Source organism: Balearica regulorum, chromosome 11, assembly GCF_011004875.1.
Source record: "Balearica regulorum gibbericeps isolate bBalReg1 chromosome 11, bBalReg1.pri, whole genome shotgun sequence".
In the NCBI taxonomy this organism is placed as follows: Eukaryota; Metazoa; Chordata; class Aves; order Gruiformes; family Gruidae; genus Balearica; species Balearica regulorum.
Genome location: NC_046194.1, coordinates 746,599 through 763,520, shown reverse-complemented (window position 1 = coordinate 763,520; position 16,922 = coordinate 746,599). Strand labels below are relative to the sequence as shown.

The 16,922-nt window shown below is 52.0% G+C and overlaps 2 protein-coding genes across 2 annotated transcripts in view; one reads left to right on the top strand and one right to left on the bottom strand.

Annotated features, from left to right (window-relative positions):
- Positions 1-431: 431 nt before the first annotated feature.
- YIPF6 (Yip1 domain family member 6) lies at positions 432-7,861 on the bottom strand. The gene is made up of 7 exons (XM_075762980.1): positions 7,709-7,861; positions 6,648-6,776; positions 6,034-6,112; positions 5,592-5,634; positions 4,006-4,131; positions 3,743-3,900; positions 432-3,162 (listed from the first exon to the last, which is right to left on the bottom strand). The coding sequence occupies exons 1-7, from the start codon at positions 7,745-7,747 to the stop codon at positions 3,044-3,046; spliced, it is 693 nt and encodes a 230-aa protein (XP_075619095.1). The 5' UTR covers positions 7,748-7,861; the 3' UTR covers positions 432-3,043.
- A 619-nt stretch (positions 7,862-8,480) lies between these two features.
- Positions 8,481-16,922, top strand: part of OPHN1 (oligophrenin 1) — a 66,366-nt gene continuing 57,924 nt past the window's right edge. Inside the window, exon 1 of the mRNA XM_075762975.1 lies at positions 8,481-9,025. Within this exon, the coding sequence (XP_075619090.1) occupies positions 8,872-9,025 (154 nt within the window). The 5' untranslated portion in view covers positions 8,481-8,871. The remainder of the gene's footprint in view (positions 9,026-16,922) is intronic.

The window sequence follows — 16,922 nt, the reverse complement described above, 5'->3', positions numbered from 1 at the left end:
AACATCAGCATTTGGCTGAGGAACAAATTCCAGTTTTGGCTTCTTAATTTTTTGAAGTCATAGGAGAAAGTTAATCTTCAATTGATCTCGTTTCCTCTGGTGCTCATCGCTTGCTCTGCCTTTCTCAGCAACTGTACTCTACTTATCAAAAGGGCCACGTTTTTTCAATAGATTATCACTTTCAGGTTGAAAGACCAAGCCACTCTCAGTGAAGCTCTTCCAGAACCGATTATCACATTGCAGTGGGGAAATTATTGTTGAGCAGATACGCTTAAAAGCACACAGTGTATCGGCATCAAGCACATCTCACCCAACAGACAGCTGAGAGAAGCCAGGCGAGTCAGGCAAGGAGCCACAGCAACTAGAGCTCCTGGGCAAGGACATGAACGTCCTCTGCTAGAGGAAACGACGATTAAAAAAACTCCCACACATAGGATATGTAACTTTATTCAACTGGAGGCATGAAAACTCAGAAAGTCTAGTTTCCTACCTGTATCCTGCCAGCTAAAACCTTAGGGCAAGTTACATCTTTAGCGATAGAAATCCACGTAAAGAATTTACAGCTTTAGATGATGGCTTCCATACTAAAGGATTGCCACAAGTCAAAAAACAATCAATCACACCTTCACAACCAGCATATTTCTGCCTATTCTTTCCGATTAAAAACACCTCTCGACTAAAAACTTCGGTGACCAGTTGAAAAGTAAATCTAGTTAATATAAAAATAATTTTCTTTTCTCTTGTATAAGCCAAGAGCAATGTTACAGAACAAACCATCATGAGACTTGTATTTAAGTCAAAAACAAGCAAGGAAAAAGCTGGGATTTTAATTCCTCTTAAAAATTATTTTCCTTCTTTTCAAAAAGATACTGCATCAATTAAATGTTACTCCAATTATCTTTCAGATATATTATCAGCTTAAGTCACAAGACACTAGAGAGACAGAATTCCCAGGATTTCTCTAGACGTACAGTCAAATTCCCGCACTGCAGTAGGAAAGAAAGATTGGCTCAACGAATCCCACTGTAGCCATTACTAGCGCTTAACTAGCGACTTCCCTTGAACATTTCTTTTCAGCTTCATAAAGCTAAACTAACATTTAAACGGACAGAAAATTGTGTACTGAAAAGAAAAATCACATTCTATGCCAGTAATAATTTAACAGAAGTTTAAAAATTCCCTATTTCTATTTTATATCCGCGTCTATGAAACGCTACAGTTCCCCTCACGGCGCCTTCGCGGAGCCACGGCCAAAGCAGCGAGAACAGCCGTCCCCTTCACGCGCCCACTGGTAACGGCGGTTCTGCTGCAAAGCTGGGTCCCTGCCGAGAACAACTGATTTTTCCTTCCCTCTTCTCCACACTCCCAGAAACGCAAAAACGTACCTTCGCCCTGCACATTTAGGAATTTCCATCCCAACTACCAAATACTTATAGTGTTTATAGCAGAAACTGCACTTTTATATATAAATATAAATTAGGCATATTTACACCTCAGCAGGACCCACACACATCCATTTCAGGTCAATCTGCGTTGCTAGAGGAAAAAGGAAATACGATGCTCATTTTCAGAAAAAGTGACATTTTTAACAGCAGCTTTTTCACCCCCAGATGTTTCAAAGCTCTCCCCTTGGATGGCTTACTGAAAATAATGGACACCAGAAATAATTTCCATACAGTTTTCAAAGAGCAACTCTCCAGGTCTCAATCCCCACGCTGAAATATCAGCGACACACTCGTATACCCGCGCGTGGGTCTCCAAGCAAGGTACAGAAATGCACCTACAGGGAACTGGAGAAGAAACCCTCCTCCCCTTTTATAAAAAGTATTACGCAAAAAAACCCAAACCAAACAAAAAAACCTATAGAAAAGTTTCCCACATCTCACTGTAAGCACAAAGAAACAATATGCACTCATACACGTTTATGTTGAAACGCTGCCCATGTAAACAACCAGATGAAAAGTCACATCAGAGCAGTTAAACTGGAATGCACATCCTATTCACAGCAGCCACCACCTGCATCATCACTTAGTTTCCTTCCTTCAACTCATTTTAGAACTTTCAGGTTTAAGTCCTGGTGTGGTACATTAGCACCCAAATATCTTACCGTAGCAAAACCTCAACTTACTTCACACAGCTTTTTTTTTTTTTTTTAATAAAACACATCTATATACCTTACTTGGTACTCCCCAGACAATTTTCCAGTCTCAACATGCAGAGACACAGCCAAGTCCCTGTTGCAAACCAGCCCTGACTGTTTCTCCAGGACTTGTAACTCTCTAACCTACGGTCACATGAAAAGATTTGTAGTTATCCAGTGTAAGCACACTCCCTCTTGGGCAATAACGCAGATTAGTCAGTGTAACTATGGTGCTGAAGGCATTTGGCTGAAACACTCCTTTCTAGACATATGAAGGGATGAAACATAAATAATGAACATGAGCAAAGGCAGTTTCCTCCTGCCCAGCTCCAATTAACTGCAAAATGGACCCAACTTCTTTTCTGCTGAAATCCGACTGAAGTGAAAGCTCACAGTCCTGTGATGCACTTTATATACATTTCACTACTCTAAGTGAATGAAAAAGGAGTCAAACACATTTCTTCCCTACCCAACACATAACAGTAATGAAGTTCTATTATTTCATAAGGCATATTCATCTTCAGGGAGAATCCAAGCACAGGCAAGAACTCGGCCAAGTCGTGCGATCCTATAACTTCATCTTCATCTACCCGATGTCCTGAAACTCCAGGATCTCCCGCTCTGTTCATCAGCTACAATAATCCTTGTCACAGCAGGCACTTTTTATTTAGCACAACTAAAGAGCAGGGCTAAATAAAAAAAACCCTCAGCAGCTGGACCTCTGTATCTTTCAAAAAGAGGGACACACAAACGACCAATTTTTGCAGTTCTCTGGCTTTATCCCAAAACCTGCCTTTTTACAATATCTATATATATAAATTAGAAAGAGATAAAGCCAATGATTAACTGCAGTGTTCATGAAAAAACTTCAGTCCGTATTACACAGTCTCGTCTGATCGGAGATCACTGAGGTGTAAAGGTGAGAATCATCCAGCTGATAACAAAGTAGAAGAGGAAGATGGGGTACACAACAAGAGCTTTGCGGTTTGGAGGCTGACTGTCTGCCAGGAAAGCTGTGGATGCTGGTGAAAAAGAAAAATATCGAAACGTGAGCAGCATGAAACTACAAGTCTAAGATCCACTGCAGATGTTAACAACCCTGAATTAGATCTGCATTACAATTTTGTTGGAAGGGAAAACAGAGTAATCCATCACTCAACACCAATGGTCTATAATCACCAATTAAAACTGTCTTTATCATATAGAAAGATAAGTGCTGATTAACATTCTGTAACAAGTCATACTTCCAGATTAAAAACAGGAGAAATAATGAAATGCATCTGTATGAAATTAGCATTTTCTAATAGTATTTATAACACAGATCACAGAGTACCCAGTACTCTCACACAGGGTTTAATATTAAGTTACTGCCCTTTGCCAAAGGTGATTTGCACATGACCATGAAAATCAACGGGAGCAGAGGCTGAACCTCTGCCAACACAAGGCCGGGAAGAGCTATTTCTACAATACTTCAGCAGCCTAGGAAACACCTTGACCTACAACCCCCGTGGGCGTTACCCAACGAACGCGTGCAGATCTACCTCCTCAAGCATCGCGCTACGCGACACACGCAACAGCGTTCTAATGCAAGGAGGTACTCACCTAACGTTGACCAACCAAACATAGCTACTACTACAATTAGACGTATGATGAAGCTGATGGTCCCAGAACCTGCCAGCAGTACCAGCCTGCACACCAGCATGGCCACTGTCAGGGGCAGGACACAGTAACCCAGAACACACAGGCTCTGAAAGAAAGATCTGGAAAGAAGAGACAGAAATGGGAAAAAAGTAGTCAAACCAAAGCACTGCAGAAACTCCACGCACGGGAGCATTTTAACTGCTACTAAATGAACCAGTACTCACATAGTTCCTCCAAGAAGCTTTGAGTTTAGTGTGATGACAACCGCCCCAAACCAGATGATGACAAAGACCTCAGCAAACTGGGGCCCTCCATCGTCTTTGCTATCTGCTGATCCACCCTGAAGCATCCTGTTGCGGGCAACAAGTAAAAGGAGTCATTAGCAATTGATGACTGGGGTTTTCTACACTTGGAGTAGATGACAGAGTAGGAGCCTGAAACATTGATCCCCAGTTAGGCTGCAGGCCAATTATTTTTCATCTGTTATTTTTAGTAGTATCCTCAATTTTGCAAAGGAAAGAAAAATGGTTGTGGCTCAATTGACGGCATTTCAGTCCATTTATTTACTTGTTTTGAGGACAGTGTAAGCACACAGAGGAGAATAAAACCGTGAACAACAGGCTAAAAGATAAAGATTGAAGCACCAAAAGTTTGGTAACCTCTCAAAGCAGGCAGTGTGGTGCATGATAAAACACAAAAGCCTCAAGGAAAGCTTGTAATAACTAGAGGACATAAACAACACAAAGCCTGGAAAATTGAGAATGCATTGATTTCAATATTAAAATTACAGTGTGTACTTCTGCTAAAGCTTTGCAATATTGAGGTGCTGGAGCGTGTCCAGAGAAGGGCAACCAAGTGGCCCAGGGCCTGGAGCACAAGTCTGGTGGGAGCGGCTGAGGGAACTGGGGGTGTTCAGTCTGGAGAAAAGGAGGCTGAGGGGAGACCTGGTCGCTCTCTACAACTCCCTGGAAGGAGGCTGTAGCCAGGTGGGGGTCGGTCTCTTCTCCCAAGGAACAAGCGATAGGACAAGAGGGAACGGCCTCAAGTTGTGCCAGGGCAGGTTTGGATTGGAGATTAGGAAAAACTTCTTCACCGAAAGGGTTGTCAAGCACTGGGACAGGCTGCCCAGGGAAGTGGTGGAGTCCCCGTCCCTGGAGGGATTTAAAAGATGTGGAGATGTGGTGCTTGAGGACGTGGTTTAGTGCTGGGCTCGGCAGTGCTGGCGTAACGGTTGGACTTGGTGATCTCAAAGGGCTTTTCCAACCTAAATGATCCAATTATTTTACTGTATAGTTTCTGTACATTGAGAACACAGGTGTGCCTCAGTTTGTTGGTAGATCTGACCAACATTTCCATCCTACCACATATGCTCCAGTGGAACACCAGAAACTCCTGGGAGCCACCATCATCTCCACCTAAGATCTCCTACAACAGCCTCTCTTTTTCCATCGCTTCTCCAGGATATGTAGCAGGCACAAGAGTCAAAGCCTTGCAGGCTAGAGTCAAAGTCAGCCAAACGCATTAGAATCAAGCACAACATGAATTGGGATACCTTTCAGTAAAATCATTCTTAGAACAGGGGACTAGGAAAAGTTCACCCTTAAATCTTAAGTTTAAAGAATGGAGATCAATGGCCTTGAAGTGCAAGAAATACATTTCATATGAAAATCTAAACAGGCAGTGTTTGCAGAACGCCAGAGAAGGACCAGATGAACTCGATCTCAACACATGTAATCAGAAATGTTTAATTCCTCATTTCTCCAACATAAAAGACCATAAACCCCCAAATCTACCCACTACAAGTACTTACAGTGCAAGCGAGACACAAAGCACCAAAGGGCCCCAAAGATCCCCTGTAGGTAAAGGAAAAAATAAAATCATAAATATCACAGAATGCTGCTCATTTTCCCGAGAGCAATAAAGCACCTTTTCCAACTCCAACGTATCATTTTGCATATTATACTTCCTTATACTTTTGTTATTTAGCATCTTCTATGCCGCATTCTACAACACAATCTATTCAAAGCCTGCCAACTGTTAAAGCTACGTGTTCTATGTATTCTGGCACATGTTCCACTTTTAAAGAGCTTTGGTAATGCTCTGATTTTTCATGTTTGCTATTCAGCATTCTACAAGAAGAACACAAACCAGGCACTTCTAATCCCTGTTCCACCGAACTCTTCCTCTCCCGTGTAGGCACAGTCTGTTGGCAAAACACCCTTTTAAGATTTTGAAAATCTTCTTATACGTACAGTCTCTGAGAAGTGCACTACTCTTTTTCGGATACATGACATGAACAAATTTCTTCCCAACGGCTTTCAGATCCCTCATCTGAAATAAAGACGCAATACTTTAATTTATCCCTTCATAAAAAATTACAGTTCACAACTAAAAGCAGCAAGGCAGAAGTAAAGGAGTATTGATGGTAAATCAAGACAGGATCCAACCAAAAAATTTCTGTAGCATCCTCTGTAACAAACAATGCCTACTTTGTCTACATTCCTTAAAAACCACAAGATTATATCCTTTAATAACGCTCAGTTAAGCACAATAATTTGTTTGCTCCTCTACAAAAAGAAAATTAATGAAAAATCCTATTAGCCAGGAGAGTTTTCTCCCAAGCTGCATCTGAGGCCTTTGCAAAGATTTTGACATCACAGAGAAACTTTGGGGCTGTAATTCAGATATTTTTTGACCCACAAGAATTCATTTTACATGGCTAGTTTAAAAAAAATCCCCAAACTTACAATGAAGTACAAGTAAAGTAGAGCTATGCAAACACCACCCCCCCCCAGTTTTTGCATAACAGTTGGCCAAAGATATCAGCAAAACACGTGTTTTACCGCAGACAGAGGCACAGACTCACAATAGTATCCCTAACAGGCTCATCCAGCGTGGAGTAGTCTTCATCAGGAGAGCGAGATCCGACAGGAACAGTAATCTCCCCCTCCACTGGAATATCTTCAGATATCGACACATCCGCGAGACCTGCAAACTAAATGGTTTTTAAAAGTTTTACAAAGAAAGAAATCCAAACCAGCTCATGCTCGCTTCAGATGTTTTCCACCTGGGTTTAGGATGAAAACAACCGCTCAGAATTCAAAGACACTACAATTCAATAACGTGGCCAACAACAGAGCTCAGACCCTGTCTGCTTGATTTAAACAGCTCACAGTCTAGAGACGAGTAGATATGTATAAGCCAAGCATTTCTGTAACCTGCTCTGTCCTCTATTTAAAGAGCAATAACCAAAGGACGTAAAAAGCCTGTCTGTGGTTTGTAAGTAACGCAATGCCCGACAGCTGTACGGCCCCAGCAGCGCACCCCAGCCCGCTGTCTTTCACAGACTCTATGGGAAACGGCACAGACACCTACAGCCCGAGCACAAAGCCAAGGCTGCCGAGGCCGAACGACAACAAAACCGATTTCCTCCACCCAAGCGGAAGGTTGAAGCACTCGAGGTCCCGGAGAGAGAAGCAAACAGAGAACAACAGCCCGACCAGTTCTACAGCAAACTCCGGGGCAGGCGGCAAGCAGCAGGGAGGGGGCGGCAGGAGGCCGACGGCTCCCGTCCCTGCCCCTGCCCCCCGAGCCAGCCGCGGCCTCCAGCCCCCGCCTGCTCCCCCCCCCCGCACCGAGCAGCTGCCTGCCCCTGCTTCGGGAAGGGTGGGCCGAGCGCCGCCGGCCCCGCCAGCCCGGCCGCAGCACAGAACCGCGGCCCCCCGAGCCCGGGGCACCCGGAGCTCCCGCGGCGCCGCTGGGCCCTCTCCTGCCCGGCAAAGGCGAGGGCCAGGCGGGCCCCCCCCCGCCGCTGCCGCGGCCCCAACCCCACAACCGAGCGCCGCCGCCCCGCCTGCGGCCCTCCGCGGCCCGCCCGAAGGGACAGGGACAGGGACCGGAACCGCCCGCTCCCGCCGCCCCGCTCACCAACGGCCCCGCCGCGCCGCTCCCCTCCGCCGCCGCCATCTTGGCTGCCCAGGCGACGTGGAGGCCGTGCTTACGTCATCACCGCGCGCGGCGACCGCCGGCGCGTCACGCGCCGCCAGGGCGTCCATGGCAACGCGGGGCGGCCCGCCGCCTCCTCCGCGCCCGCGCACACCCCCCCCCGCCCCGCCGGCAGGGGGCGCCCTCGCCTGGCTCGAGGCCGTGACCCCGGTGACCCCGGCCGCAGCCCCGCGCGCGGCGGGACAGGGGGCAGAGCAGGGGCCGCTGCCGCCATGGGGCCGCATCGCGGGGCGGCGAACGGGCACAGCGATTGAAACCCGGTACCGAGAGTGAAGCGAAACCCGCCTCTGGATGGCCTCCGGGGCCGCTCCAGGGCGACGCCCGGCGGTTCCCCCCGGCAGGGGCAGGCCGATCCCTTCCAGCCTGCCGGGGAGAAACCGGGAAACGTTCGTTAGCGTTAATGAAGCGGACACCGGAGGGAGAGCCGGCACAGAAAGCCCGGGGCTCACGGTAATGGGGGAAGGGAGCCCCGAGCAGCCATGAACGGCGGAGAGGGAACAATGGCGAACGCGGAACGGCCGCAGCCCGGACCCGGACCCGGACCCGCGCCGGGAGCACGCGCTGCCGCCTCTGCCTGCACCGCCGCCGTCACTTCGCTGCCGGTCGCGGCCGTGGCGGGGGCGGGGGCGGGGGCAGCCGCACCGCGGGCAGGGCCGTGCCTGCACCCTCCCGGCAGCCAGCACCGCTCCTGCCCGCCCGCACCGAGCGGGCTGCCCGGGACCGGCCCCGCCCGAACTACAAGTCCCGGCAGCGGCGGGGCGGCCGGAAGCGGGGGGGGGTCGGGCGGGGCGGGGGTCGCCTCAGCCGAGCGCCCGGCCCGGCCCAGCCCGCAGCCCCCCCGCAGCCGTGCGAGCCCGGCGGTCCCGGCGGCGCTGGGGGCGGTGGTGGCGGCGGCGGTGTAGGCCCCGCCCGCCCGAGCCTCCCGGGGCAGGGCCGGGCCGGGCCGGGCCGGGGGCGGTGCCCGCCGGGGCGGGGGTATGGCCGCGGTGCGGGGCGCCCGGGGCGGAGAGAGGGCGCCGTAACCGCGCTCACCCGCCCCGCAGCGCGGCGGTGCCGGCGGCGGGAGGAGCGGCCGCCGCGGAGCCATGGGGCACCCGCCGCTGGAGTTCAGCGACTGCTACCTGGACAGCCCCGACTTTCGGGAGCGGCTGAAGTGCTACGAGCAGGAGCTGGAGCGGACCAACAAGTTCATCAAGGAGGTGATCAAGGACGGCAACGCGCTCATCGCCGCCATACGGGGTGAGCGGGCGAAGCGGCGGCGGGCCGGGGGCGGGGGAGGAGGCCGGGCGGGCCGGGGGCCTGGCGGCCTCCAGCCCCGGGGGAGCGGGGAGGGGCGCGGAGGTGCCGGGGGCCGCCGTTTGGTGCCGCCGGGCCGGGCCGGGGATGGAGCAGGCAGCAGGCAGCGGCTCTCTGCCCCGGGCTGGGCGGGCTTTCTCCTCGAGCATCGCCCTGCAGACGCGTCCCGGGGGCGCAGCCCGGCCCGGCTCCCCGCGGAGCCTCGTACCCCGGCCCTTGGCAGCCGCCTTGTCGGCGGGGAGGGCTGGCAGGCCGCGGGCAGCAAGCTGCCGGAGCCGGCCCTGTGCGGGCACCGAGCTGCGCTGGCCCCGCCGGGCTCCCCCAGGCACCGCCTGCCTGTAAGGAGAGTCATCCCGGCTTTGGGGAGGACGCTCGGTTATGTTGCTTGACCAGAGACCGGGTGGAGCGTGGCCAGGGCAGCACGGGTCACCTCCTCGCCCAGCCCTGCTTCCCGGGGGCCGCTGCAGAGAGCCAGGGCTCTCTGGTCCTGCTTTTGTCCTGGGTGCTTTTTTTTTTTTTTTTAACAAGGATGAGAATTCTTTAGAATTGTTGCTCCACTGTTGACTCTGAGTCACTTGTTCAGGAGTGCTGAGACCATCAGAGGTACCTGGACCCAGTTGTCTCATCTATAACCATGCAGTCCTGCACACTTAACGCTTCCCTGACCTGTCTGCTTGGAATTTTTTTTGCCTCCAAGAGCTGTAGATGTACTTTCCTGGTGTCATCTCTCACATCTTCTCCGCTTTTATAAATGTGCATGAAAATACGGCCAAAAGGGCATGACAGCACAGCAGCTATGTGCTGCGCTTGCATCAGCCCAAGTGAAGATAAATAAAAAAATCAGCGGGGCAGACTCTGATTGTACGCTGTTTTTCTTGCCAGCTGGTTGGTTTTTAGTTGGTATTAATAGGTTTAGCTGCTGCCCTTTTGTTAAGAATAATTCAGAGCTTCCTCGTTATCAAGGCCATGACTGGAATAGCCTGTGCTTGCCCATCTGGAAAACAGTGGAGACAAAAGCTAGTATGACTGAAACAGCAGACGTTACAGGGCTGTAAGACGCTAAAATGTACTACAAAAAACCCCCAAATCTCTGCTCAGTCCAGGGAAAACGAAAACAAAAAAACAACAACAACAACAAAAAAAGAAAACCAACGAGATTTTAACGAGCCTGCTTGTTAATGTAAATACTCTGCTTTTCTTCATCGTTTTGGTCAAAACCGTTTCCCTTTTTAATGTTTGTAAACCCTAATGCTGCACTCGGAGCAGGGATGCGAGGGATTCTGCTGGCTCAGCAGACACGTCCCAGTGAGACTGGCGAAGGAGGAAGGAAACCGAGTACACCCAGGCAGCACAGATAACGCCCCCCCCCAGGACTGAGGAACCCCCACATTTCTGCCTGAAATGCTGTGGGGTGTTTTTGTGCTGTTTTCTTTTTGAGGAGTGCAGCTGAACCAGGAGGCAGGGGGTGGCCTGGCAGAGCGGGCTGCTGGGGGGCTGCTGGGGCTGGGACCTGCCTGGGCCTCCGTCAGCGCCGGGGAGTCACCCCCTCCCCTTTACTGAACAGGTAACTTGAAAAAAACTTGTAGGCTGTCCTCTCTGGATCCTGTCCACGTGGGACTGTGGAGAGGAACTGGGGGCTGCGTGCGTCTGCTGGCTGAGCGCGGCGGGCCGATGGTTGGTCGGTCAGTCCCGCTGCCCAGTCGGTGGCGGTGACGGCTGACGGTTCGCTTCTGCCCCTTGGCAGCGCTGGGGATGGATCCGTCCCTCAGTGGCTGGGAAGCAAAGGTGAGGGAGAGAGAGTGAGATCCCTTCGTCAAGGGTTAATTACAATGATTGTTCCGATTGGGCCTGGTCTCTGTCCAGAGGTCCTGTCCTCCGCCTTATCCTTTTAATGGGTGAGGCACCCTCTTGGTTAAACCTTTGGCCGAACCGTTCCAAGGTATTGACTCACTGCACTGAGTGCAGACCTCTGCTGACTTCACAGATGTGTATATTGTCTGTGTGTTTGCTGATTAATTAGCGAATAAACTCCAACGTGAGATTTAAAGCAAATCAATCCCCTGTTTTGCTCAGACTCGTAGATGTGTCAAGCACCTGCTGTCCCCAGCTGGTGGGCTCTCCAGCGTGACGTGGTGATGGAAACTGCTGAACAAAAGGCTCGGGCGCAGCACCGCCTGGCTGGATACAAACACACGCATCCGCGTGAATTATGCAAGCACAGCGATACTCATGCAGACCACCGAGAAAAGATATGCGGCTCCCCATTGCGGGGAGATAGGGTCTGCTGGGCTTTACGTGATCTGCCATGAACACAGTCCACGCTTAGACTCAAAAACCTGAGACTGCCCAAAGTTGTCTTTTATTTTCCATTTGCCAAGTAATAGGGAAAAAGTGAGCGTGACTTTACGTGGAGCTCTGCAGGACCTTCAGTTCATGTGCTGGATGAAGTCTGGTGGTTCCGAGTTGTCTGTGACATGAGGAGCACGCATGTTTTCTTGGTTGCTGGTAACGTTCTCATTGAAAGTGTCCGGCCAGTTGAGCTTGTCTCAGCCCACCTGCTGGGTAGTAAAATATTAGGAGTGTTCTAGCAGAGGCTCTAGAAGCTAAAAAAAGAAAAAACCCACTTGGTATCACTTTGTTATTTGAGCAGCACAAGCTAGGCATCCAGCATCTAGTAAGTGCTACTTCAGTGACTTGTATTTGGAGATTTTGGGATGTCTTCTGATGTTTTTGTAGCCTTTTTTCTCATAGATTAATTCACCATAATCATATTTGTAGCAAATTAATATGTGAACTTGCATGCAAATTTTTTAAACAAGTCATTCAAGTACCATGAGTAATATTAAATGCTTCCAGTGGTATATGTCTAGCTGGTAGGTGCGCTGTTTTAATTAAATGGATTGCTTTTACAACTGCACGTCCTCCCTTCCATTTCCTGGTTTTAAGCTCTTCTGCTCCATCCCATCGTTGGTGATGGTCAGCGATGGCGAGCGGTGAATCACTGCGAGCGTGACCTGGCTGTGATGTGCCGCGGGGAGCAGTTTTAAGGCAGCCATGTCTTTACTCCTGACTTGTTTACTGGTGTTTATACCCCACGGTCTTGAGGCTCGCTGTGACCCGGGCCCTTCCTCAGAGGAGAATTCCTGTTGATCTGGCTTTAATCCCGTTCCCTAAGTGATTCCCATGTGCGGCATGCACGAGCGGTGCAAGTGCTGGTGCTTTCTCAAGGAGGCAGGTGAGGGCTCGTGCGGACCCTGCTCGTGGGTGCCCACTGGCTATCCCGGAGAGGAGGAGAGGTGGGTCCCCCCTTCCCGTGGGAGATGCCACGGCATGGAGATGTCCCTGCCAGGGTTTCTGTCTGTTGACGCAGCTCCGGAGCATTGCTGCTGCCGAGCCGAAACTGCCACCCCCGAGCTTCCCGATGGGGAGGCTGGGGCGGTGGGTCCCACGGTGGGGGAACATGGGTCTTGGTGAAGAAATTCATCCGCTTCAAGCTGCCGCTTCTCTGCAGGAGTCTGCTGACTTCAGCTTCCCTTCACATTTCTAACGAAAAGCTGAACTTCCCTTCCCATCCCTTCCCTTCCCCATTCCCGGGAGAGGCTGGAACCACAGCCAGAGCCGCGGGGTAAGCGCTTTCCCAGGCGGCAGGGCTTCCCCACCTCTTGCTCCTCTGGAGGGAGAAGCAGGAGGGAGTACCGTGCCCAGCGCAGTTGTTCAGGGGCCAGCATGGAAGCCGTCCCTGGAAAGCCCTGCTGCCGTTGGGTTTGCAGCGGGGCAGAGCCCGGAGCAGCTCCCGGCAGTTAGCTCGGGGTGGGGAGCGGGCTGAAGAAGGGCTTCCAGCGGCAGCCGAGGCTTGTGCCGCCCAAAGCACGGGCGGCGGAGGAAGCTTGTCGGGGGGCTGCAGAAAGCGCCGCCCCAGCCCACGTGAGGGGAGGGCACGTGCTCGTGGAGGTAGTCGTGCTGTCCTGCTCTGAGGAGGAGGGAGGCGGTAAGCGGGACTTCAGCTCCCCTTGGTCTGCTGCGTGCCTCGGTTTCCCCTTCCGCAGAGCGGGTAGGGCTTCAGGGCTTTGCCTGAAGTGGGGGGCTGTTACCCGAATGAGGGGTGCCCTTCGGTGCCTTAAACTCCTCTTGCCTTTCAAGGGATTCAGAGAAACTGGTTCCACCTGACTCTGACGTGTTACCAGCTGAAATAAATAGATGAAATACCCCAGGGACAGCCCTCCCGAGTGCCGTGCAGCTCCCCACGTCCTGGGGGGGGTCCTCGTGCGATTACAGTCACAGAGTTGCTGCTTTAAGTGTGGGGTTTTTCTCTTGCAGACTGACAAACCTCTGACAGTTGACTATGCGTGGGACACCGTAAGATGACTAAGTATAAGGTTGTGCCAAATGAGAAATTAAACTGACTAAAGCAGATAAAAATATTGTTCATCTGTAATAATCTTGGGCATGAAAGCCAATGGTAGCAAATAACTAACTTTGAGACAGAAATGTGAGTTCTTTTTGTTGTAAAGTTGGCTGCATCCTTTCTTTTTCGTGCCAGGAGCACGCAGAGTGGCTGGCAGCGCTGGTCCCATGCGTTGTGCTGGCAGTGCTGAAGCCTGCCATGGCCGAGGAGGAAGAGGGGCCGGGGGTTAGCCTTCCTCCCCGGGGCTGGGGCGGCTGCCCGTTTCTCTGCCCATGGCGCGGTTCCTCGGCACTGCTTCGCTCGCCCCGAAAGGGCTGGCCCCCACGGATGCTGCAAGGGCTGCCTTGCTCGGAGCGTGCTGGGCTGGCGTCTGTCCGTCCGTCCATCCGTCCCCTCGGGCCGGGCACCGGGGGTCCATCCCCGGCCGCAGCTCGGTTGTGTCGTGCAGCCCCGTGCCGTGGGAGCCGGCGCTGGCATCGCGGGCGAGAGTCGCTGCAGGCTGCGTGCTCGAGGCCATGAGCAAGGACGTCAGACGTAGGTGACCGCGTAGCATCACAGTCGTCGTAAGAGCGGCTTCTTTACATCATTTTCTTTCTGTGGCTCAGTACGGTGGGGTTTTTGGAATCTCTCCCGCTTGCCACGCTCTGCTATGTGTGTGGTAACGCAAACCCATCTATTTCCTCCTGCTCTTTGATCTTCTCTTGCAATTATGTGTCAAATGAAGTTTGAGAAACGTCAAGTTGAGGCTGTTTTTATTAATGTAGGAGTGCTGCTGTGGTGTAAACTGTCCTTTGAAGCTGGAAGAGCTTTGAGTTCTCATGCAAATGTTGCGTACGTGGTGTTGAACTTGATTTCTGTACTGCGTGAAGCTTTGCAGATTGCTTCTGGCTTTGCATGTCAGTTAACCGGCCTCCCCAGGCAGCGGGAGTGTTTTATCCTGGAAGGATAACATCATAAAGCAGGGTGGGGAGGCGCCTAAGCCTGCGAAGCACACGGCAGCCTGTAACACAAGGGGCTGGGTGGGCTTTTCCCCTAGGACGGGGGGCCCAGGGAAGGTCCTGCCCTCGTCCTCTTCCCCACAGGTCCAGCACCGCGGTGCTGTGCGTGGGAACTCGCTTGTCGGGTCGGAGCTCCACGGTCCTCGGCGTGGCAGACCTGTTCTCCACCAGTTCCTGTGCTGCTGTTAGAAGTGGTGCTCGAGGGTTTAATGCTTTGGAGGATAGAAAGCAGAGAGTCGGCAGAGGTTACAGCGGCCGCCTCTCTGCCCCGTTCCTGCAGAAACCCCCTGTGCTGGTTCGTGTAAAGTCTGTAGAGACAAAGGCCTGAATCTGTTGCTAGGGTTTGTCAGAGCCAGATACTGGCTTTTGCCTATGTCCGAACGAACCTAAAGCTCCTCTGGAAGAGGAACGAGTCTGTCCCACGTGTGCCCTTCTGCTGGCGCAGGAAAGGCTGCAGCTCTCCAGGCAAACATTAGCTCTGCGCTCCCGGCTGGGCTTGGCATCGAGGCGCCTGCATTAGAAATATCCTGTCCCACAAAGACAGCTTAGTTGTGAGCCAGCATATGGCACGTTAATGAAGATGTGCACAGAAATCGTCCGTGTGGGTACACAGAGGCCTTCTGTCTTGTGGAAAGCTGCTCGTTAAACTGCCCGGTACACCCCGGGGAATCTGGGGTCCAAGCAAGACTCGTATAAGCAGTTTCTGTGATGCCACTGGCTAGGCGAGCGTGAAGAGGCTGCTCATGTGCCTGGGTCCGTGATGCAGCTGCTGCTGAGCGGGTCTGACTTCTGAAAAATCAGCGTGTCCTCTTCTTTCTCCTCCGGTTGTATCCTTGTGCTCTCCTGATGCTGCACCCCAGCAATAGGCAGTACCTTGACTTGCACGGGTGCAGGATCAGACCCTGTAGCCGCAGGCACAGCTCTCGAAACAAAGAATTGGTGTAATCAGACAAATAAGGTCTCGGTGGCCTCGTTAACTGGTCTGCTGTCCCTGTGTTTGGATGTGACATTAGTCGTTACACCAGCTTAGGGGTGCGCTAATGGGGAAAAATAAAAGTGGCTTCTTGGCTGTTGTCTTGCTTGGCTGCAGAGCTCCACGGGGAGCCTGAGCCCGGAGCCGCAGACAGAGCAAGCGACTGCACACTGTGGCCTGGAGCGGGGCCGCGCTCGGCCGGGTATCAGCCCCACTGCCTCCTCACTTGCCTTCCGAACTAAGGGCGTTGGGGAAAGCATCGCAGAGGAGAAACACAGACACAGACCTGTTGCTTGTTCCGTGACGCTTTCCCACTGCAGCAGCACTGGCGTCTTCTGTTTCCCTGTGGACCTGGGTTTCCCCCCCTGTGCTGGTGGCACCGGGACGAGCTGCCTTGGGCTGACTCTGCAGGAGGCATGGCTCTGCTGTACCGACACCTTTCTCCTGGAGCACATTACGCCGTAGCAGTTAGTGTTAAGCTGTTTCTGGACTTTAGCAGGGGAAAAATGACTTTCTGGAAAATACCTCCCTCCCCTCTAGCAGTAATGTATTCTCCTTGTACTTGTCCTCTCCTTGCTGGTCTCCTCTGTCCTCGCTGGGGGTTTGTTTCATCCAGTACAGACTCCAGCTACTGCTGAGAACTTTGAGAATTTTCTCCCAACTCCTCAGGTCTACTCGTCTGAAGACACCAGACCTATATCCGGTTTAAAAAGTCTCAGTTGTTTAGGGTGATGTTGTGTGGACCTAGACACCTCCTAGACCTAAACCAACAACAAGATGTAAGTTACAGACATGGAGGACATGCTGATTTAGCCAGGAACCAGGATCCTCTGCAAAAGAGAAGTGTGCAGTAATAGAATGAAAATGTCTTCTTGAGGATATAGAGACCTGTGTGCTCCTGCGTATCACTGTGCTACAGTGCTGCAGACCGTGGTTTGCACCATCTCATGCAAAGGTGATAGCAGGAACACCTGGAAGCTGTTCACACAGAGTCCTTGGGAGGCCTTGAGTAGATAAACTGTGGGTGTGTATCTGTATGCGGGAGAGACCACGGTATTCTGCAGCAGCGGTTACACACAATACCATTTACAGAAGTGATACTGGAGGTACTCTGGCGTCCTTGACCTAATAGGATGTGCATAATGATATCCACCAAATGTGATTCCTTCCACTGAAAAAAATCACATCACCTTTTTTTCCTCTATCGGCCTTTGAGCGGGACAGGAGATCAAATTCCCCGTGCCCTGCAGCAAGTCCGAAGCAATACTCGACTTGCAAAAAAAGTTTCTGTGCCTGTACATCAGCGCAGTGGACTTCAGCCCATGTGCCGCTGGCACCGCTCTCCCTGGCGAGCATCTGCACGCTGCGGGGCGTCCTCGGAGCAGGTAGGAAGAGGGGAGTCTCTCTGCAGCCGGCAGATGATGAAGCAGCTCGTTTTCCTGGGCTGCAGGCACTGTGCACAGA

What these genes read in the sequence shown, in the direction of transcription:
- YIPF6 (XM_075762980.1), bottom strand. Translation starts at nt 7,747, where the DNA reads ATGGCGGCGGCGGAGGGGAGCGGCGCGGCGGGGCCGTTG. An exon ending in AGCCTGTTAGGGATACTATT is followed by an intron (nt 6,113 to 6,647) that starts GTGAGTCTGTGC and finishes TCTTTATTTCAG; the next exon opens with ATGAGGGATCTGAAAGCCGT. An exon ending in AAGCTTCTTGGAGGAACTAT is followed by an intron (nt 3,901 to 4,005) that starts GTGAGTACTGGT and finishes TCTTCTTTCCAG; the next exon opens with ATCTTTCTTTCAGAGCCTGT.